The following is a 22,713-nucleotide window of genomic DNA, read 5'->3' as shown; positions in this document are numbered from 1 at the left end:
GACAGCAGTAGGTTTCTTTTGCCTTTTTTTTTTTTTAGTAAAAAAACAATTTCGCCCAGCCGGTGTGGCTCAGTGATGAACCAGGAGGTCGTGGTTCGATTCCTGGTCAGGGCACATGCCCAGGTTGTGGGCTCAATTCCCAGTGAAGGGCGTGCAGGAGGCAGCCGACCAGTGATTCTCTCTCATCATTGATGTTTCTCTCTCTCTCTCTCTCTCTCTCTCTCTTCTTTCCTCTCTGAAGTCAATAAAAAGATATTTAAAAAAAAAGACAACCTCATGATAAAAATGTTAACTACCCCTCTCATCTCGTCTCTCTTGCTTAGTAAGCTCAGTGGTTTCCCGTCCTGTTTCATGAACACGCACTGAAGGCTTCCTGCCCAGCATGCGCAGCAGCCCTGCTTATTTGGCACTAGCGGTATAAACGAGACTGTCCTGTGGCCGCTCTCCTTACAGAGCGCGTCATTCAGGAATGGAGACAGATGAGCAAATAACTAACTACAATCCTGCTTGATAAATGCCACGTTGGGGGTTTCGAACAAAGTGCCAGGGGAGCACCAGGGAGTGATTGATTCGAGGGAAGGGGTGGGGATGGGGAGCAGGCAAGACTAAACAGCAGAAGTGACATTTGAGTTGAGCCTTACGGGATGAATAGAATTTTGCCAGATGGACAAAGGGGTGGGGGTGGGGACCCTCCAGACTCATGCAAAAACATGAGAGTGTGAAAGTTTGTGCCTTTGTCTCAGAAGAGGAGAGCAGTCTGTGGGGCTGGAGGAAGAGCAGGGCATGGGAAGGGGTGTTGGCAGAGATCAGTAGAGCCACATTGTAAAGCTTAAATCTGATCTGTACCCTCTAGGGAGGTGATGGTGAACCTGTGACACGCGCATCAGAGGTGACACGCGAACTCATTTTTTTGGTTGATTTTTCTTTGTTAAATGGCATTGAAATATATAAAATAAATATCAAAAATATAAGTCTTTGTTTTACTATGGTTGCAAATATCAAAAAATTTCTATATGTGACACAGCACCAGAGTTAAGTTAGGGTTTTTCAAAATGCTGACACGCTGAGCTCAAAAGGTTCGCCATCACTGATCTGGGGAATTGTGAAAGTTTGAAAATAGGGAAATGTTGCGGCGAGACTCCACTTTAGAAGGAGTTCTGGCCGCAGAGGCGGAGATGGTTTGAATGAGGGTGACTGGGAACAGGGAGACCAGTCCGAAGGCTATGACTGTCTTTTACATGCGAGCTGATGAGGGCAGTGCCAGTGGGGATGCAGTGAGGGCACATACTTGAGGACCACCTCTGAGGAAGGCCCGGGACATTGAGAGGACGTGCGGCTGGGGAGGGGAGGTTTGGGTGATTGGGAGTACAGTGATGGTGCTAACCAGACAGGGCAGAGGAGGAACACAGCTGTGGGCTGAAAGTAATGAACTGGACTTTGGATATATTGGATTTGGAGTGGAATATCAGGTGGAGTGTCCTAAACAAAAAGCAAGAAATGCAGATGTAGAGCCTGCTGGAAGTTAGGATTAGGGAAATATTTCTAGGGTGTTGGGGAATTGCTTTTTCAGAATTTTGTCTTGAGTTTAGAGTCAGAAGCTGTGCATTGAACATTTAGCTCTGCCACTAAGGGTGCGACCTGGAGAAAGTCACTATGATGTTTCTTTACCTTGGTTTTCTTTTATTTTTAAACATATTTGTATTGATTTCAGAGATGAAGGCAGAGGGAGAGAGAGAAACATCAATGATGAGGGATCGTTGATCGACTGCCTCCTGCGAAGGCACACAGGGGATCGAGCTCATAACCCAGGCATTTGCCCTGACTGGGAATCGAACCATGATCTCCTGGTTCATAGTTTGATGTTCAACCATTGAGCCACGCCGGCTGGGCTACCTTAGTTTTCTTGTCAGTTATTACTGACAACTCTGACTTACACACAGGCTTGTGTTCAATTCAAATGAAATAATGTTTGTGAAATGCCTTTGAAATTACAAAACACAGCACCAGCATATGATACTATAATATCCTGACTACGCCTGTTTATTTCATTCATTTGGTTATGTTTTTGCTGAATTGGTTAATTCATTCAGCCTTTTTTTCAGTGTCTATTATGCCAGGCACTGAGGATATAGTAACAAACAAGACAGTCCCTATCATTGTGGAGCTTGTAGTCTTGTGTAGGAGACCGAAAATCAACAAATATATATCATATAATAGCAGGTGGTTTAAATACTATAAAGAAAAATATAGCAGGATTGGGGGGCTGAGTTATAGGGAAGGGTACTGTTTTAGAGTGGTCAGGGAAACCTGTCTGAGATGACATTTCAGCAAGGTAGAATGAATGAGGGAGCAAGGCCACGTGACTGTAGGGTGGGGCTTGGGGAGGACAGGGAGGTGTGCCTTAGCCATGGTAGGTTGGAGGGGACAGTGGGTGCAAAGTCCCTGAGATATGAATGTGCTCAGTGTATTGTAAGCAGCAAGGAAACTAGTGTGGCTTGTAGTTATAGTAAAGATGTCGTGTTTTAAAGGTGGATGGGAAGAGCAGAGGAAGCAGATCTATTTTTACAGTGATCACTCTGACAGCTCTTTGGGGAGTACATTGTAGAGGGTAGGAGTGGGAGCAGGAGGCAGGAGCAGGAGGGCAGAAGCAGCAGAGTAAAGGAGAAATCCTCAGGTTTTAGATACGTTTTGAAGGATTTCCAATGGGTTAGATGTGTGGGGTAGGAGAGAGTCAGAGAGCATTCCAAGGTATTTGGCCTGAGCCCATGGGTCTGTGGTGAAATAGAAAGACTGGGGGAGAGGAGAATGGATTTTGTGGGGACTTGTTTTCTTTCTGTTCTTATTTATGCAGTTTACTACTTAATGAGAAAAATTCTAATGAAAGCAGTAGGGATCTTACAGATCATCTTATTCGGTGATGTCCAAGGATGGGAAATCATTTCCTGTAAGAGTAAAGGGAACGCCGGGCTCCCCTCTCACCTCCCAAACCGCTATTAATGGCTGTTAATGAGGGTGTCTTATTCCTCAAGCATTTGACCAGAACTTTTGAAAACCATTGACCTACTTAGTTCACTTGTTTTATGGGCTGAGGAGGTTGTTGGAAGTGCCCAGGGATACAGAGCTGCAGTTTTCTTAACTTCAGTTAGTAATTGCTTCACGTGTGGTTGGTTTTTCTTTTCAGTTTGATTGTAAACTCCCTGAAAACAAGAATTATGTCTTAAATTCTTCCATATTTTCTTTTTACCTAGGAGAATACTGAGTAATAGCAGGCATCAGTCCAAACATTAAGTTGAGCATAAAACCCAAAGAAAAGAAAATCAAGTCTGCGTAGTGACGCCTGCAAGCTGACCTGCTTCGTTAGTAGAGGGTGGCCATTGCTGGATTTCCCACAGGTCTGGGGCATCAGCAAGAGACAGACACCAGAAGAAAAGAGAGAGAGGTAGTTTTAAAACAGTCAGTGGGTTTGGAAAACGTAACAGAAGTTTTAGAATCAGTTAACCAGGAAAGAAGGCATTAGGGAATCATTTTTACCGCCTTTTACTATTGCTTTTATAGTGAGAGTAAGACCAAGATAACTTTGTTATTGCTGAGAACTTTTTTAAAGCTTTGTGCTTTATTTTTTTTTTACTTTTTTATTTTATTTTTAGAGAGAGGAAGGGAGAAAGAGCAAGAAACATTATTGTGAGATAAACAGCGATTGGTTGTCTCCCTTACTCTCCCCGACTGGGGATTGAACCCACCACCTTTCGGTATAGGGGGACTATGCTGCAACCAGCCGGGGCTCTCTGAGACAGATGTTACCGTATTGCTGGTAGTGGGTGGAGCTCACAGCTATTCACTCCGTGTTGGGAAGCTGTGTACAGTCCCATCACGGGTGATTTTCAGTTCCTGCCTTCTGCCGAGTAGACATTTATATAAAAGGTTAAATAATAGGGTGGCAGTTATTCGTAGACAATCAAAGAGATGGGCAAAGAAAGGGCTAGCATCACCGATAATGTTAGGGGATACTTGTCAATCTGCCTGCACGTACGTTGTCGCTACTCCTACTGCTATGTCGCCATTGTCACCATCGTCATTTTTTATGAATCCTGTGAACTCTAAAGTGAGTGACTGTTCACATCTGGATTGAAGTGGTCAGAGATGGTTTCATGAACAAGATGGTCCTTGGGGCTTGGGCAGGGTGGACAGGTGGGAACACAAGAGGGGGTACTCGAGATGAGAAGAACCCCGTAAACATGGGACTGAGGCTGGGAGCGTGCGTGCCCCGTTCTCAGACAGCAAGGAGACCAACGTGTCTGGCGCAGAAGGGGCATGTGGTTCACTAGAGGGAGAGAAATTAAGATCGATAATTCAGAATTTATTATGTTATGAATGCTACATTACATTCATAAAATTGGATTTGAACCCTGTATGTGAGCTACGAAATACCCATTAATAGAAAATTATATGGTCATTTTTTAATGCTATAATCCGTGGTTGCAAATTTGGGTCTCCATGAGATAAAATATGTGCCTTTGATGTTACAGAGCCTGTGAGACAAACTTTGTCTTTAAAAAGGCTATTTCCGCTGACCTCGTGATTTTGAAATTTAAGGCCCTCATTTGTGATTATTGACTCAAATGTATCTTGGAGGATTAGTAAGAGCATTACGTGCTGCCATAGCCTCCTTAACAGACTGTAATTCTCCAGAGGAGCAGGCTTGTGCTTTATTCATCCTCAGGTCTCTTCCAGCACCGAACACAGTTGCTGGCATCAGCGTAGCTGCAATAAATTGTGGTTGAATTGAATTTTCAAAGCACTCGAGGCTGGCCACCTCTGCACTGGTGGGAGCAATTTGCAGCAAAGCTATATTTTTGGAGTTATGTAACACATTTAATCTTGTTCTTAGGTCCAGCCTGATGACGGGAGGGGCGAAGCGAGGCGTACCCAACCCTTGGCTCTTTGAGGAGCCGGAGGAGACCAGAGGCTTGGGTTTTGATGAAATCCGGCAACAGCAGCAGAAAATCATCCAAGGTACTGACTACCCACGGACTGTGGGCTCAGGAGCCTTGTCAGGCTTTCCCTGTAGCCCTGACTCTTCCTGTGCCCGTTGAAGATCAGAGGGAGAACTGTTGGTCTTCTAAAGCCCCTGGCAGTTTTGTGCCTCAGGAAACCTGGGGAACAGACAGATGATGTCATCCATGAAGGTGACTCAGGAGGTTGTGACTCCCCCTGGGAGAGAGCGGCCAGCAGCTCTGAGGCTGGTCAGCCCCGTGAATCTGAGGCAATGGGGAATTTATTCTCCAAACAGACTCCATCGTTTCCTGATTAAAATAAGTCAGTTTGGCCTTTACCTTGAAGTTCATCTTGCCCAGTGACTTATAAACCTGCTAATTATTTCTTTTACTGTCTTCTATCTTTTAAATTTCAGAAGTAATGCACAATTGTTATACAAAGTTCAAACAATACAGAGATATATAAATAAAAAGCTTTCCATATTGCTTCTCCAATATATAAACAAGCTAATATATATTTCCTCAGACTTTTTGTCAATACACATGCATATATTCAGTATAAGGATACATATTTTGCATAAATGGATTTATGATATATATAATTCTACAGCTTTTTAATTTTTTATTTAACATGTATCATGATATTATTTCATGTCAGTGTTGAGATGTTATTCGTTCTCATTCTACTTTTTAAAAACAGCGTTTTGGGGTGCAGTTGACATTATTATAAATAGCACACAGTGTATGTGATTCCCTAAGCCAGTGGTTCTCAACCTTCTGGCCCTTTAAATACAGTTCCTCATGTTGTGACCCAACCATAAAATTATTTTCGTTGCTACTTCATAACTGTAATGTTGCTACTGTTATCAATCGGAATGTAAATATCTGATATGCAGGATGGTCTTAGCTGACCCCTGTGAAAGGGTCGTTCGACCGCCAAAGGGGTTGTGACCCACAGGTTGAGAACCGCTGCCCTAAGCTTTGACATATGTATACACCTGCGCAATCATCACTATAATCAAAATAATGAACATAATCATTATTCCCAAAAGTTTCCTTCATGTCTATTTGTAATTCTTACTATTGCTCCTCCCCCAATCCCTAGACAGCTGTTGATCTGCTTTCTGTCACTATAAATTAGTTTCTATTTTCTATAATTTTGCATAAATGGAGTCATACAGTATGTACTCCTTTTAGGAGGAAGGAGTCTGGCTTCTTTATTGAAGCATAATTATTTTAAGATTCATCCACATTGTTGTATGGGTCAGTATTTCATTCTTTTGTATTGCAGAATAGTATTACATGGCTTGAATTAACCACAATCTTTGTGTCCATTCACATGTTGATGAGTATTTTGGTGTTACAAATAAAATTGCTATTGAACGTTCATATGCAAGTCTCTGTATAGACATAAATTTTCATTTTCTTAGGTAAGTCCCTGCCAGAGGAATGACTGGTCAATGTAGGTGTATGTTTAACTGCTAAAGAAATTATCACACTAGTTTTGAAAGTGTCTGTACTATATTACATCATCATCAACAGATGTATGTCTCCTATTTGTGTGTTTTTAAATTTATTTTTATTGGTTTCAGAGAGGAAGAGAGAGGGAGAGAGAGATAGAAACATCATCAATGATGAGAGAGTATCATTGATTGGCTGCCTCCTGCATGCCTCACACTGGGGATCGAGCCCACAACCAGAGTATGTGCCCTGATCGGGAATCGAACCATGATCTCCTGGTTTATAGGTCGATGCTCAACCACTGAGCCACGCCAGCTGGGTGTTCTATTTGTTTTAGATCCTCAGCAAACGTGGTACAGTCAGTCTTTTTCACTTTAGACATTTTAATAATCTGTGTTGCATTTCATTGTGGTTCTAATATGTATTGCCTTATAATGACTACAGTAAAACCTTGATATAACAGACTAATTTGGGCGAGGGGGTGTCCGTTAAAGCTAAAAGTCCATTATTTAATAAAGTAGGTTTTCCTAATGCATATGTTAAAAAAATTGACAAATTAATTATTTTACCTGTTTTTACTTACGTAGACAGGTTTGTGTAATTAAAATGTATGAGAAGTTTAATTTCGCAGAGAAGTTTTCTATATGCATTACTGTAATTTTAAATCTATACCGAATAAGTCTAGTTAATGTGTGCATTCACCAGTCACCAGGAGTAAAGAAACACACACGGCTAGGGCATGACTCAGTGCACACGGGAACATGAGCCGGCAGCGTTAAAACCGCTGCAGAAAGTCATGCCATGTGACAACAGAATCTAGCTTCAGGTGGTGTGATCACGTGCTAATCATTGACCAAATATTGTTTACCAGCGGTAACTCTTGGATTTAAATATGTAGACTATAATTGAAGATACATAATATTTATTTATGTTGGTGAAATTACTACAGTGCTTTTCCCAACATACAGCCTGTTCACTAAAATTTGTTAAAAGTAACAGGGTAAGTTAAATACAAACTAACAAAAAACCCAACTACACCTAGGCATATCATTTTCAAACTACAGAAAATCAAAGATAAAGGAAGAAATTTAGTGCTGATGAAAAAAATACACCAATAGGTCAATGGAACAGAATAGACAGCCCAGAAATAAATCCATGTAAATATAGTCAACTGATCTTTGACAGAGGACCAAAGGGAATACAAAGGAGTCTTCTCAACAAATTGTGATGGATTTAATTGTTGAATGTTGAACCGGCCTTTACATACCTAGGATAAATCCAACTTGCTATGGTTATACCATTTGAGGAATATTATAATTTCTTCCTTAAATGTGTGGTAGACTTCAACAGTGAACCCACTTGGTGCTTTCTATTTGGGGTGGTTGTTAATTGTTAATTCAGTTTCTTTAGATAAAAGCCTATTCAGATTGTCTGTTTCTTCTTGTGTGAGTTTTGGCAGTTTGTATCTTTCAAGAATTTGGTCCATTTCATCTGGTTTTATCACATTCGGTGGCATAAAGTTGTTCATAGTATTTTTTATTATTCTTTTAATGTTCATGAGATCTGTAGTAATGTTTCCTTTTTCAGTTCTGTTATTAATTTGTGTCCTCTCCTTTTTTCTTAGTTAATCTGGTTAGAGGCTTATTGATTTTTTTAATCTTTTCAAAGAACTAGCATTAGTTTTTTGAATTCCCGTTTTCAGTTTCATTGATTTCTGTTCTAATTCTTATTTCTTTTCTTTTGCTTACTTTGGATTTAATTTGTTCTTTTTCTAGTTTCTTAAGGTGAAGTTTGTTATTGAACACAGATCTTTCTTTTCTTCTTCAAAAATGCAGCTGCTCAGGCAATAACAATGGTGCTCACTATCGCGACATGATAATCCAGTTTTTGGTGCCTAAATTGCAAGATATGGATGTGGACGACGTGGTTTCAACAAGACGGTGCCACATGCCATGCAGCCCGAGAAACAATTCAATTACTGCATGAGTCATTTCCTGGTTGTGTAATTTCCCGTTTTGGTGATCAGAATTGGCCGCCCAGATCATGCGTATTTGCCAGCAAAGCCGTAGAGGCCATTTACCCGATATGCTACTCCATAGGTTCGATTCCGGTCAAGGGCATGTACCTGGGTTGCGGGCACATCCCCAGTGGGAGGTGTGCAGGAGGTGGCTGATCGATGTTTCTCTCTCATCGATGTTTCTAACTCTCTATCCTTCTCCCTTCCTCTCTGTAAAAAAATCAATGTAATATATATTTAAAAAAATCAATAAAAACATTTATTAAAAAAATCTTTAAAAGTGTGTTGTTTAATCTCTGTATATTTTAGTATTTTCAATTTTTCTTTGTTATTAATTTCTAGCTTAATTTCATTTTAGTCTGAGAGCAAACATTGTATGATTTCTATTTTAAGTTTGTTAAGGTGCATTTTATGGCCCAGAATGTGGTCTGTCTTGGTGAATGTTCCATATAAGCTTGAGAAGAATGTTATTCTTAATGAAGTAGTCTGTAGATGTCCATTATATCCAGTTGATTGATGGTGTTGAATTTATGTTTTTACTGATTTCCTGCCTGCTGGATCTTTCCATTTCTAACAGAGGGGTGTTGAGGTCTCCCACTATGATAGTGGATTCATCTATTTCTCCTTGCAGTTCTATCACTTGCTGCCTCATGCAGTAGTTAGATGCTCTGTTATTAGGCACTTACACATTAAGGATTATTTCTTTTTGGAGAATTAACCTCCTTATAATTACATAATGCCCCTCTTTATTCCCGATAACTTTATTTGCTTTGAGGTCAGCTCTGAAATAAAATAGCTACTCCCGCTTTCTTTTGATTAGTGTTAGAAAGGTATATCTTTCTCCATTTATTTACTTTTAGTCTGTATGTACTTTTAGGTTTAAAGTGGGGTTATTGTAGACAGGATATAGTTGGCTCCTCTGTTTTGATCCTCTCTGATGGTCTCTGCTTTTCAGTTGGTATAGTTTCACTTCATTTCAATCTGGATGTCTTTTTTTCCTCCCTTGCTTTATAGAAATGATAAGAGCAGACATCCTTGTCTTATTTCTAATATTAGAGGAGAAGTATTCATTTGGAAGCCAGGTACTGTGAATTTTTCTATCTATATATATAAAAGCCCAGCAACTGGAATGGTGGAACGACCAGTATGACAGGTGGCTAAGACATGCACTACAGCAGCCAACCAGCCTGATCTGGGACCCAATCAGTCCCCCTCCCCCACCAAACCCAGTCCCCGATTGGCTCCCCCATCCTGATTGGGGGCAGGGCTGGCCAGCCAACCGCCTGTGGCTCCTTCTCCCCACTGGCTTGGCCTGATCGGGCCCCCATCAGGGCGGGCCAGCCAGACCCCACCCATGCACAAATTCGTGTACTGGGCCTCTAGTGTGTATGTGTGTATATAGTTAATACTCACCTGAGAATTTTTTTTTCATTGATTTTTAGAGAAAGTAGAAGGAAGGGAAGGAGGAGGGAGGGATGAACACAGGGAGGAAGGGAGGGAAGGAGAAGTAGAGAGAGATTGGCTGCCTCCTGCACGCTGCCTGACCAGGACTTGGGATTGCACCTGCAACCCAGGTACATGCCCTGTGCCCCTTTGGTGTGCAGGCTGACTTTTCTAACCACTGAGAAGCACCAGCCAGGGCTGGTACTGGGTAGCTTTGTATTTCTAGAAATACTTTTGAGATTCTTCTCTGGGATGCTGTTATTTGGGTCTTGCTTTGTAATGTGGACCAGATCAGTGTGTGCTTTAGAGTAGGGGTCCGCAGACCATAACCTGTGGCCACATTCGGCCTGCTACCTGTTTTTGTAAACTAAAAATGTGTTTCACATTTCTGTGTGTTCAGAAAATAGTCAAAAGGGGAATATTTTGTGACTGAAAATTATATGAAATTCAAAGTTTTGTGTCCATAAATAAAGTCTCCTGGGAACACAGCCATGCTTATTCATTTTATCTATGGATGCGTTGCTGCTACAATTGCATAGTTTAGTAGTTGGTCTCGAGACAGTATGAACCACAAAGCCCAAGATATTTAATATCTGGCCCTTTATAGAAGATGTTTGCTGACGCCAGGCTAGCGGTCATTTACCCCACTACTGAGCCAAAAGCCTTCTGAGCACAGACACACCTCGGGGACATTGCAGGTTCTGTTCCAGACCGCCGCAGCGGAGTGAGCGTCCCCACAAAGGGAGTCGTAATCTTCTTGCTGGTGGAGGGACTTGCCTTCGCTTTGTAAAAAACACAACATCTGTGAAGTGTAGTAAAGCGAGCACCATAAAACGAGGTCCGCCTGCACTCTGCCTAGTGAATTATGAGGTGACCTGGTCAGTGGGAATGGAACTGTGTCCAACCCTGTTTGCCCCCAGAGGCCCCTTTTGGGGGGTGCTTGCCCCAGCCTTGGTTAGTTTCCTCAGCTAAGTGCCCTGACCAGCACTCAGCTGAAGCCTCAAGATGGTCCCCGTGCGGACCCCCAGGCTTCTCTCGGCACACCTCTCTCCTCTCTGGTCCTGTGCCCCGAATACTCTCGCCACCCTGACCTGTTCTGATTCTTTTCAACTCAGGACGATGGCCAGGCTCCACCTGAGTCCATCTGTCCCACCCCCACAGCCTGGCAGCTCTCCCAGGGCAGTAATCTCGTTTGTGTCCCCTCTCTCAGGGATCACGTCCTTCAATTCCTAATGTCTGTGTCTTGAAATGATTTTTTTTGCGGGGGGCGGGGGGAGTTATATTTTGCCTGTGGTTTTTGTGTGTGTTATTTTCCCCCAAGTTTCAGGCCAGAAGTAAGTCTGGTCCCTGTCCGTTCATCTTGGCGAGAAGCAGAGTCTAATTCTGTTGTGAGGATCTCCAGCGAACAAGACACTGTGTCTCCCTCGGATCTGCAGTTCCGCAGACCTCACCCATTGTCACGTTTGAAGCAAAGTGGAGAAATCTAGAGCAGTGCAGCTTTCCCGGAAGCTCAGCCATTCATTGGCAGTGCCTCACTCTTCAGGATTCGCGGCTCCTGAAAAGCAGGTCTCGTTAGATCACGCTGAGGAATTTTCTGGCATTGTGGCTTTGTGCCAGGAAAAGCTGTTTCCATTTAGGTACAGTATCCCTGTCACCGAGGAGGTGCTGCAGTCAGTGTGAGCGGATGACACCTGCAGGTTTTTGTCAGGGAGTCTCTGGGACAGAGAGCATCCTTACTGCGACGCGGAGCCTTGGCGGTTGGTGGGCGGGTGGAGAGAGGAAGGAATGGACGAGAGTAGCAGCTCATACTGTAGGTCAGTTTGTTTTTCTGCGTTTACCTTTGTGTTTTGAAATGCTGGATCCCTCTCTGCTTTCCTAGCAGTTGATTTTCAAGGATCAACACAAAAATGGAAGTAAAAATTTACATGAAGCCCTGTTAGCCTTTTCTCTGCCTCAAGACTCTTGGCAGTGTGCTGAGGTTGCTATGGCTTTGTTTCCTCACCAGGGCCTGCACCAGATAAAAATAAAGCACCACGAAGGGTCATTTCTAGCTTCCTTTGGCCCGTACACTCTGTTAGCCTTTCTGTACTTTAGTTGACCCTTAGAAACACTCTGAAAATCATCCTAAAATAACAGTTTGTTGGCAGACCTTGGACTCGGCAGCGAATGCCTTCCCTTGCCTAAGCTAGAAGCTAGGCCTTGTTACAGCCAGTCAGCCGGTCTTGGCTTCTGTGTTAGTCACCCCTGTAATTTGAGGCACAAATGGACATTAAGCATGAGATGGAGGAGGTGATGACAGCATCTAGATCACCTCAAAAATTCCCGAGATAGAACAAGGGAAGGTAACGTTGTGATTAATACAGACCCCTGTCTCTGAGTCGACGGCAGACCTTGGAGAAGGTATGAGGTATTGTTCTACCTTCACTCAGGAGGTCTTTGTTGATGGGGTTTCTTAACTGTTATTTTATAGGTGTCCTTTCTGGATTCTAGCAGAAAGCCGCATGTTTTTTTAGATTTCTGTGTTCTTAGGCCTCTAAATATTTTTATGTAAAACAGTGGTGGGAAGGTGGCTAGTCAGATTTCAGCAAGTCTTAGTAGCTTATCTTTAAACCCTTGCAATCCGTACTTCACAGACAACTTTTTTTTCTTGTAACTATCACCTAGACCAGGGATCTTTCACTAAAATCTCACAATAAAATCATCTGTTCTTAGATCTTGATCTAAGAGTCTTTCCAATGCTGGGAAAATGATTAGCTTTATGCAGCTTGACCTAATCTTTTCCTCATTTGTTCCTTACTTCTCCTTACTCAGGGAGAGCTCACTCTATATGTAAAATGTGAGAATTTCCTTTGCTTCTCTCTGGACACTGGGCAGTAAACCTCAACGACTTTTCTACTACCTGAACTTAGAAGGCTGTCTTGTATTGACCAGAAGCCCTTTCGTATGCCTAGTAGAGACTAAATTTCTTTCTTCTACAGACCTAGAGGTCTCTTTGGTTATTCTTGATTTAACATCATTTATTAAGCACTTGCGCTGGGCCACCAGTTGGGCTCTGAACTGGGGCAAAGACATAGGAAAAGAAGACACAGCCCGGCCCTAGGGGCCCTTGTCATGTGCTTAGTCAGGGGCCTGAGGCTGCAGCTCTTAGAACTCTCACTCTGTTTTATTTACTTGTTAAAAAGTTGATAATTTTTTGCTGTGGGAAATTTCAAACATATACAAGTAGAGAGAGTAAGATAATGATTCCAGTCTACCCGTCAGTTGTCTCGGCAATTATCAATTCATAGTCCATTGTGTTTCATCCATATGTCTACCCAACTACCTATTCCGTGGATTATTTTTGAAGCAAATCTCAGGTATTTATTTTATTATTTCATGGGTGACTATTCCAGAATATGTCTCTAAAGTATGTTTTAAACAGAGAAGGACTGTTAAAATATAATTACAACGCCATTATCACCCTTAGCAAGTTCATCATAATTCCATAGTATAATCAAACATCGAGTGTTCAGATTTCCTTGATTGTCCCATGATGTTGGGTTTTGTTATTTTTAGGTTGTTCGATTCATGATCTGAATATAGTCTGTATATTGCAACTAATTGATGTCCCTTCGGTTCCTTTAATAGATAGGTTCCTTTGCCAGCTCTCTCTCTTTTTTTCTTTGCATTTTCTTGGTCGAAGAAACAGGGTCATTTGCCGTGTAGTTTCCCATCATCTAGATCTTGCTATTTGTATGCCCATATATTAAAATATTCCTCTGTCCCGCATATTTTCTGTAAATTGGTAGTTAGATTTAATGGCTTGATCAGAATCAAGTTTGTTATTTTTGGTAAGAGTACAGTATGATGACTCTTTATTTTTAATCTGCAGCCACCAGATAGTCCTCCCACAATTACATGATATTTAGTTAGAAGATGGCTTTTCTGAATATCTAAAGATAGAAAATCTCCAAACACCTAATTATTCCAAAGGGATTTAAAAAAAATGATTGTATTCATTTTCTAGTCTGTCATTATAAATTAGTACAAATTTGGTGACTTAAAATTCAAACTTATTATTTTACAGTCCCGTAGGTCGGAAGTTCACTGTGGGTCTCTGGGCTGGGGCAGAGGTGTTGGCTTCCTTGATGGAGGCTCCCGAGGAGAGCGCATCTCCTTGCCTTTTCCAGCTGCTAGAAGCCGCCAACCCGTCTCGACGTCCCCTGCTTCAGTCTTCAAAGCCAGTAGTTGCATCTCTCAGATCCTTCTTCATGTCTCCCTGGGACTGCAGCTAGAAGAGGTTTCTGTCTTAAGGACTTATGATTACACTGGGTCCACCTGGACAATCTGAATAATCTCCCATTTCCAGTGCCTTAATCTTAATCACAACTGCAAGTCCCTTTTGCCAAGTAAGCTCATATATTCCCAGGTTCCAGGGATTAGGAAATGGAAATCTTTAGGGGGCACATTATTCTACGTATCACAGTGGTTACCCAGTTTTAAAAAATTAACATCATTATGAAATCGAAGAATGATTAATAGACTGTTGTATGTTGCAAATGATCGATTGTGATGGAATGACTTGGGATATGTGATAGGGTAGGGCAGATGACAGTAATGAGCTACTCAGTATGACATCATAGTTTTGCATGGTGCTGCATGACTGTCTGTTTATATTTTTGTAAGCAGAAGTATTTTACTTGGTTCATTGTCTCTAAGATGACCGTAGCACCTCCCATTGGAATTGCTGCTTTAGGATCTGGAGAAGCTTAGGTCATCAATATCATCATCACATATGCAGTGTCTCAGGTCCCTGGACTGCCTGTGTCTTTGAATTCTGGAATGAAAATGTTATTCTCTTAACCATAGTGGGGAGGTGCTCAGTTCTTACAGAAATGATTTCAGTGGAGCAGAATGTTTAGCCCTCTTTCTGTTTTGCATTAGGAAGAGACCCTTTAGGTAGTTAAACCATATCACGAGTCAAGGTTGAAAGAAAAGAGTGCAGAGTAGTTATTTTTCATTCATAATCTATGTCTTTACTAGATAAAGCAACTTCATAACTTTAATGATTCTTTTTCTAATTGAAAACTGTAGAGGAAACGTCTTTCCTCTTTTTAAATTGTTTTACCTTTTAATTCATGTTGATTCTCGACCCTCAGTCCTATATGTAGATTCTTTTTGGGATGCATTTGGAATTTTGCTATAATATTGGTCATCCTATAGCAGCACTAGGTTGATGATAGATTTATCTTGGAGGCCATCCAAGAGGTTGTTACTAAAGACCAAAGGACCTCATTATAAAGAGATTTTGCTATAAAATGGTCCCTTAGAATGATCCCTGGAGAAAGCAGGTCATTTGTATAGTTTGAAAAATACGTAGTGTCAAAAAATGTCACTGAGGGGTCCTTACCTCACACCATTAGTTTAAATAAATTCCAGATGAATTAATGAGTTAAGCGCAATGGCTTAATTCCATAAAAAGACTAGGAAAAAATACAAGTCAATGTTAATGTGATCTTGCATAAGAAGACGGTTGTGATTTCAGCTTTTGAAGATATGCCTTCATGTGAACTAGTCATGAAAAGAACCCCGTCAACAAATGAAGCCACAATTGGCATGTTACCTCATCTGGCATGTTGCCTGGGTAGAAAGAGTCCTTAGATTCAGCCCCAGAATGTTCTTCCAAATGCACCTGAAAGCAAAGAAAATGGTTCTTACAAAGAGATTACTGAGACTGCAAAGAACAAACCAATATAAAATTTTAAAGAAAGTACTTGGAGTTCTTTTTTCTTTAAATTTTCACAATCTAGAAAAGCAGTACATTTAAAAACACAAAAATGCTATTTTTACTATTTATTGTTTTGTGTCCTGCATTTTTACACTTAATAACATATCAGGGATTTCTTTCAACATCAGAATATCCATGGACCATATCACTTTTAATGGCTCTGTAGTATTTTATTACATGGCTATATATACATTTTTAAACAAATCATTGTGTTTGGGCATTTGGATAGTTTCCAGTTTTTCACTATTATAAATGTATCAGTGTGGGTCCAATTAGGAGAAAGAGGGTTGAAAGTTTACTATACAGAATTATTAACTATAACAGGACATTAGAGGAACGATTTCAGAGAAGTCCCTGTGGTTTGCAGCCAGACAATCTGCTAGAATCTGCCCTCTAAGATGCTAGGGATTTTATTCCCGGTGAAGTGTCTAAGTGGAGGCACTCTGTTATGGAACTGCCCACGGAGGGGTGCCCTGCTGACCTTGGGGTGCTGCTGGCCTCTGTGCGCTGGAGGACACTGGAGAAGCTGGAAGGCTGCGGGAGCCCGGCGAGAGAGCGGGGTGGAGGCAGGAAGCAAACCTTCCCTCCTCTGATGTCTCTGTGTCCCCTCTACTGACAAAGATGGCAAAGGGAAAAATATTTAAAGGACCCAGGTCCATTTTCACAGAGCGGTCAAAAGGGGGTCAATTTGGAGCTGAGAGGTAATATATTGATAACTAGCACAGGAAGCGATGTGTCAAGGAATGTCATGGGATGTACATCTTGCATGCCGTCGGACGCTTTCTTACATACATTTGTAGACGTAGAGCTGGCCGATAAAAAGGTAGGCATGATTTGCTCTCCAGAAAGGTTTGTGAGCTGTCCTCCCATGAGGCCGTACGTAGGAGCTTCTAGTTCTTCACACTTCGTTAACCCTGGGTATTCGCATTCTTTTTCATTTTCATTTCTTGTCTATATCCTTTTCCCATTTTAAAACTTGGAAGATTAATTCTTATTGATTTGCACATGCTTATTATGTATTAAATATTGAAAAGTTTAAATGTTTATGTAGTCAAATTTCATGCTCATTTTTAATATTTAAAATTTTAATTCATCTGGAAATCATTTTCGTTTAAGGTATGAGGTAGGTACTTATTTTTTTTCTTTCATTTTGTTCCAATAGTGTTAACGGTTTTCTCTCTCCTTTTCCTAGTGATTTAAAATGTTACTTTTATCATATATTGAGTTGTGTGATATGCCTGGGTATATTTCTGGACTTCAAATGGTTTCCTTTGGTTGTTATTTAATTGTTTTACTTTTTCTTTCAGAACAGGATGCAGGCCTCGATGCCCTTTCTTCTATCATAAGTCGCCAAAAACAAATGGGGCAGGAGATTGGGAATGAACTGGAGGAACAAAATGGTAAGAACATCTCTGAGACTGACCACCTTTGCTATTTAGTATAAGTACTGAAGGCTTGGATATTTGTTAAATGATTGTAATATTATAAAACTTGTAACGTGGTTTACTATCAATGGATTATTATATTTAATGCAATTGAGGATGGTTTGTGGCAGATTTTGATTGTAGTTACTAAATACTGTGTAAAGAAGTTTGATAAAAAATTTCCAGTTCTCTGGAACTGCTTTTAAAAATACTTTGTTTTACGATCCATCTATTCTGAGAGCTTTCCTTCGTGCATCATGTAGTGAAGTTGCTCAGTGCCTGGCACGCTGATGGGAGGCATGGGGGAGCTGCAGGGACAGGCACACTGTCCTCTGCATGCCCAGTGGAGCTGGCTCCTCCTTCTTCACAGATGCCAGCTGCAGGGCAAGAAAGTGCTTGAGGATCTTTATTCAGGGCTCGATGTGGTGAGTCTGTTTGAAGAGAGACTCATCTGCAGTCCACAAGCAGGCTGGCTTGGAAGCGACAGGGCTTTAACCTGACAGGCTCCGGCGCTTGAGGTGTGAGCTGCGAGGCTCTGAGCCTGAGTGAGAGTTGAGCAGTGGGAATGGAGAGGAAAGGATGGGGCGGGGGACCGATGGCACTTTAACTGATGGACACCGTCAGGGCAGTTGGAGGGTCATGGTTGTGAGTGCAGATGATAAATCCAGTTTAGACATGTCCAGTTGGAGATGCCAGTAAGAGATCCGAGCCGGGGCATTGAGGAGACGGTGGGAGATACAGGGCCAGAGCTCATGAGAGGACGACGGAAGACGAGACGTGAGAGGCTTCAGCATGGGGTGATGTGTGAAAGCTGAGCCTCATGAAGTTCTTCCTATGTGCCGAGCACTTTCATCTGTATTGTTTTATTTCATCAACACTGTGAAGGCAATGGTATCAGTTTGTTAGAGACAGAGCTCAGAGTGGCTGAGGGACTCCTAACATGGCATCATTTATACAGGATGGGACTGAAATTCCAAACAGGTCTTCTGGTTCTCATGTGACTGCCTCTTCTACTTCACTAGCTTCCTCTCTGGGGAAGACAAAGTAGGGAGAGAAAAGTAAGAAGTAAGAGGTTGTGCGTTTTGGCTGTTGGTGATAGTACTATGGAGGCTCATGATGGAATGGCTGTTTAGTAAACGTATCATGTATGAGGAAGCCCCAGGAGCAGGCAGACGCTCGCTCTGGAGGGAGGGCTGTCCCTGTCAAAATTGTACAAGTAGTACTTTTCTGGATCTCTGTGAAGAATGAGTTAATTTGTTCTCAAATAAATAATATATAAACAATTTCCATCTATAACCTATCGTAAGTAAATAGATGACTAAAGCAAATGAAAAGCTCTCCATCTGTACAGTCCTAATAGTGGTTTTTCGTAGTTTAAGCCCAGAGAGGAAGACAGTGTAGTCCTTTTCTGATAGTGGTCATGTGAATGTGCTGATTCATGTGTTTGCATATGATGTAGTCCCTGGCCCGTTCCTTCCGTGAAAGGCGGTATTGGTACGAAAGTTAGCTCTGTAGGAAGTCTGCCTGTCATATGTGTAATTGTTCTTTGTCCCAAGGAAATGTAGCATATGCAGTGGGTCAGACTGGAAGGGACACCACACTGGGGAAGCGTGCTATCCTATGACGTGCTTAGATAGGCCACTGTGTAGTCATCTGTGGGTAGATGGTTAAGGATTGATGGTTCCTTCTTGGGCGAGGTGACTTGCTGACTTCCCATACATTTTTCCCACATAAGCAACCACGCCAGCATGTCCTTATCTAGTCTTTTCTCTAGTTCAGTAGTTTTTGTACTTTGCTGCGTGTTAGAATAATCTCTGCATCTCATATCGTTAATTAATTTATTTATAATTATTTTTTTCAATTATAGTTGACATACAATAGTCTATTGGTTTCAGGAGGTCAAAAAGGGATTAGTTATTTATATAGCTTACGAAGGGATCACTCTGTAAGTCTAGCACCCATCTGATGCCATACACAGTTACTACAATATTATTGACTATATTCCCTATGTTGTACTTTACATTCCCGTGACTATTTTTATAGCTGGTAATTTTATATCTTAATCCCTTCCCCTTTTTTATCCTTAACTTATTAACACACCTGCAAAGTCCCTTTGCCATAAGGTAACATTCACAGATTCCAGGGATCAGGATGCGGGTCTATATTGTTCAGCCTACCACGTTCCCTACCTTGCGACATGAAAATTCCGCCGATGGGCTCTAGCATGCCTTCATCATGGCAGTTCACTGGTAAGCATAGGCGATCTCTGAGCATTTTGTGTCCTTCAGGGAGCATAGTAGTTATTTCGTGCTTCTTCCAAAGGACACGCTGGTCCCCTCAGTCCCAGTATTGATGCTCTTGAGACAGTAGCCTTCCTTATCACCTTGGTTTCTTTCAGGAAGGGAAAGGCGCAAAGGTTGACAGAGAGACATAAAGAGGATTGGCCAATGTGGGATATTTGAACATTGAGAGGAATGATGGGGACTGGCACACACTGGCAGAGACGGCTGAACCAGCTGTTTACCCACCAGAGCGGTGCCTCTCTGGCTCTTCGTGGTGCTGACTTCAGTGGGAGCCTTTCTTCTGCCTAGGGCCATGTGGATATTTATAACATCATTCTCGGGCCATACAACATTATCAACTTAAACATTAGCTGCTGTATTTGGTCAGACATTTAATTAACTCACTCCTAATGGTTTGGCAGGGCCAGCCAAGTGATTTCTCAGGCCTTATACAGCCCGAGGGCCGGACGTTCCCCACCCCTGCTTGAAGGTTGGGCCAATGCCAGAATTAGGTCTCAGCAACGCCTACTTCAGTCAGCTCAGTCCCGTTCATTTTCTTGTTTGTGTTCCTTTCAAAACGCCCTGTGCTCTTGAGCGTGAACTTGAAGGATGTCCCTAGTAAAGCAGCACCACAGTTCTTCCTTATGAACGGTGTCTGGGAGTCGGACGGAGCCCTCTGTGCCCAGCCTCCCGTGCAGTTCACCTCGAACAGAAGCACTAAACTCTGATGCATGAGGTGACCTTGGTTTGGCCTCCGCTGCTCTCTCCTGCTGACCGCACCTTCACCAGCGACCAGCCCAGGTCCAGGCACACTGAGTTCTCCCCTCACTGGCATTGCCACTAAACTGCTCACCCTGGTCCTCCTTTGGCTCGGTCACTGACACATGAACAGGATAATCCCTGGTGCTGGTCAGGCCCTTTTAAATCTATATGAGGAGATTGGAAACTGAGTTTCTGAATTGATGGTCATTTGACCCTTCAGCTTTGTGGTTATGTTCTAAGTACAATGTGTTTTGCTAGTAAGGTTTTGATACTTGGTTCCAAAATGGCCTGGTTGGCCTTTATCTGAGCCTATTGTTTCTCTCATGAATGAAAACCAAGAGAATAATTCAGTAGGTCAGTCAATCAAATAGAGATATTTACAACCAAAGTGGTGTCCTTCTCCACTGTCCAGATTCCTCAGTGCACACTCAGATCACAGTAACAGTCCAGCGAGGGCCGCAGCCCTGTTCTCAACACCTACAGATACACGAGCAGTAGAGGCTGATTATAGTCCGAGCGGGGATGTAATTTTTATCCTCAGAGCCTCTTGGTTCCTATGAAAGAAAATGGCTGACTCTGCCCCATTTCTGAGGAGCAAATGTGCATGTTGGAAAACCACCGGCACAACTCGGTCTCTCTGGGAGGCCACCACCGGGAAAACAGCTTATTTTGGCAACGAATGGGAAAATTCCTCATGTTTGTCTGTGTGCACATGCACGCATCCGGGGCCAGAAGGAAGATGAGGACTGGGAGGCGGGGAGGAAGCGAAAAGGATGGAGTTAAAATGTGATGAACAGAGTCTCCGACTGCCACTAGCATGGCAGATGCGTGGGTATGTAACTGTGTGATGTTCTTCTGTGCATGTGTGGGGTTTGTATCTGTCATGCGAACATGAGAGGCAATATGAAAGTAGAGGACTAAGTATATTCTCTCCACATATTCAACATAGGCCACTGGTTCTCAAACTTGTCAGTACATGGAAATTATCTGGGGACCTATAAACAGTGTTGATGCTTGGGCCTCACCCCAGAAGGGCTGATGTGATTGGTATAAAGTACTGTGGTAGGCAGAAGAGTACAACCTCCCTACTCCCCACAAAAAGTTGTCACATACTAGAACCTGTGAATATATTAGGTTACATGGCCAAGGGGCATCAGTTGCTGATGGAATTAAGGTTGCTAAACCAGCAGACCTTAGGACAATTATTCTGGATTATCTGGGTGGTCCAGTGTCATCACAGAGGCTCTTAAAAGTGGAAGATAGAGGTAGAAGTTAGAGTTCAGAGTAATGTAATGTGAGAAGGGCCCCATCTACTGTTGCTGGCTTTGAAGATGGTAGAGGGGGCCACAAGCCAAGGAATGCCAGCAGCCTTTCGAAGCTGGAAAAGGCAAGGACATTTAATTCTCCCCTAGAGCCTCCAGAAAGGAATGCAGCCCTGCTGACGCCTGGTTTTACTCATGGCAGACTTCTGACCTGTGTGTTTATAGCAACAATAAAAAACCAACTCAGGTTAGGTCAGTGATGGGCATAGTTACGTAAGATCCCTGGCTGACAGAATAGCCACCATTTCATACATTGCTGGTCACCGTGCAGAGAGCAAGAGAGCCCTGGAGGGTCTTGTTTCTGCAGTTATATGCTCTGGCCCAGAAGGGATGTGCCAGTTTCATTCACAACTCATTGGTCAGAGGTAGTCATGTGCCCCCACCAGTGATGATACTAGGAGGCATAATCATACTCATGTATCTTGTTTTGGGGGGAGGAGAACCAACAGTGTTGGTTGAACAGCACAAATGAATATCACAGAGGCAGTTAGCAGGTAAGGGCCAGACTGCCTCTGATACATGTTAGCCATGTGACCTTGAGACCTTGAGCAAGTTACTGCCTCTTTCTCTGCCCTTTCTTGTCTCTAAAATGGGGACTTTAGTGCCTATTTTATAGTGTTGTTATGAAGGTGAAATGAGTTGATACATGAAGCTCTTAGGATTGTGCGCTTTAAATGTACTTTTTATTATCAACTGTATTTATTCTTAGTGTAGACTTTTGGTCAAAATGGTAGACTGAGCTGAAGGGGGAGTCCCACCACTCCTTTTTCCAAACACATGGAAATATTAGACGACATACAGGGATGGGCAAACGGAGTTTTACAGTTGTTTGTATGGAAAATAATCCAACAATCTAAATATATAAAAGCCTAAGTGACCATCCGACAGTCCGGCCAGTAGCTATGACGCATAGTGACCACCAGGGGACAGACGCTCAACACAGGAGTTGCTGAGGGGACATAATTCAGCCCATAACAGAATTAAAGAGAAAGAATGAGATGAACAACTGCTGGGGTCCAGCCCCAGCAGGTCCAGGGGTCCCCAAACGTGTGGACGGAGTCGGCGAAGAAGGAATGACACGGAGACAGCGTTCAGTTGATCAGCAGCCTTGCCAGGATCTCTAGCCACAATCTCCAGCCAAGTACTGTGTCCATGTTCTCTTGCTAGGTTCTCCAGCCAGGTTCTCCAGGTTCTCCAGCCAGGTTCTGTAGCCATGCTCTCACACTAGGTTCTCCAGCCCG

At 42.5% G+C, this 22,713-nt stretch overlaps 1 protein-coding gene across 1 annotated transcript in view; it reads left to right on the top strand.

Annotated features, from left to right (window-relative positions):
- The window catches only part of STX8 (syntaxin 8), a 213,142-nt gene that overhangs the window by 28,006 nt on the left and 162,423 nt on the right, over positions 1–22,713 (top strand). Inside the window, exons 2-3 of the mRNA XM_006761678.2 lie at positions 4,889–5,013; positions 16,990–17,082. Of these exons, the coding sequence (XP_006761741.1) occupies positions 4,889–5,013; positions 16,990–17,082 (218 nt within the window). The remainder of the gene's footprint in view (positions 1–4,888; positions 5,014–16,989; positions 17,083–22,713) is intronic.

Source organism: Myotis davidii, unplaced genomic scaffold, assembly GCF_000327345.1.
Source record: "Myotis davidii unplaced genomic scaffold, ASM32734v1 scaffold37, whole genome shotgun sequence".
Taxonomy (NCBI): domain Eukaryota; kingdom Metazoa; phylum Chordata; class Mammalia; order Chiroptera; family Vespertilionidae; genus Myotis; species Myotis davidii.
The sequence above is the reverse complement of the archived record's forward strand: the minus strand, read 5'-3'. Positions and strand labels throughout refer to the sequence as shown.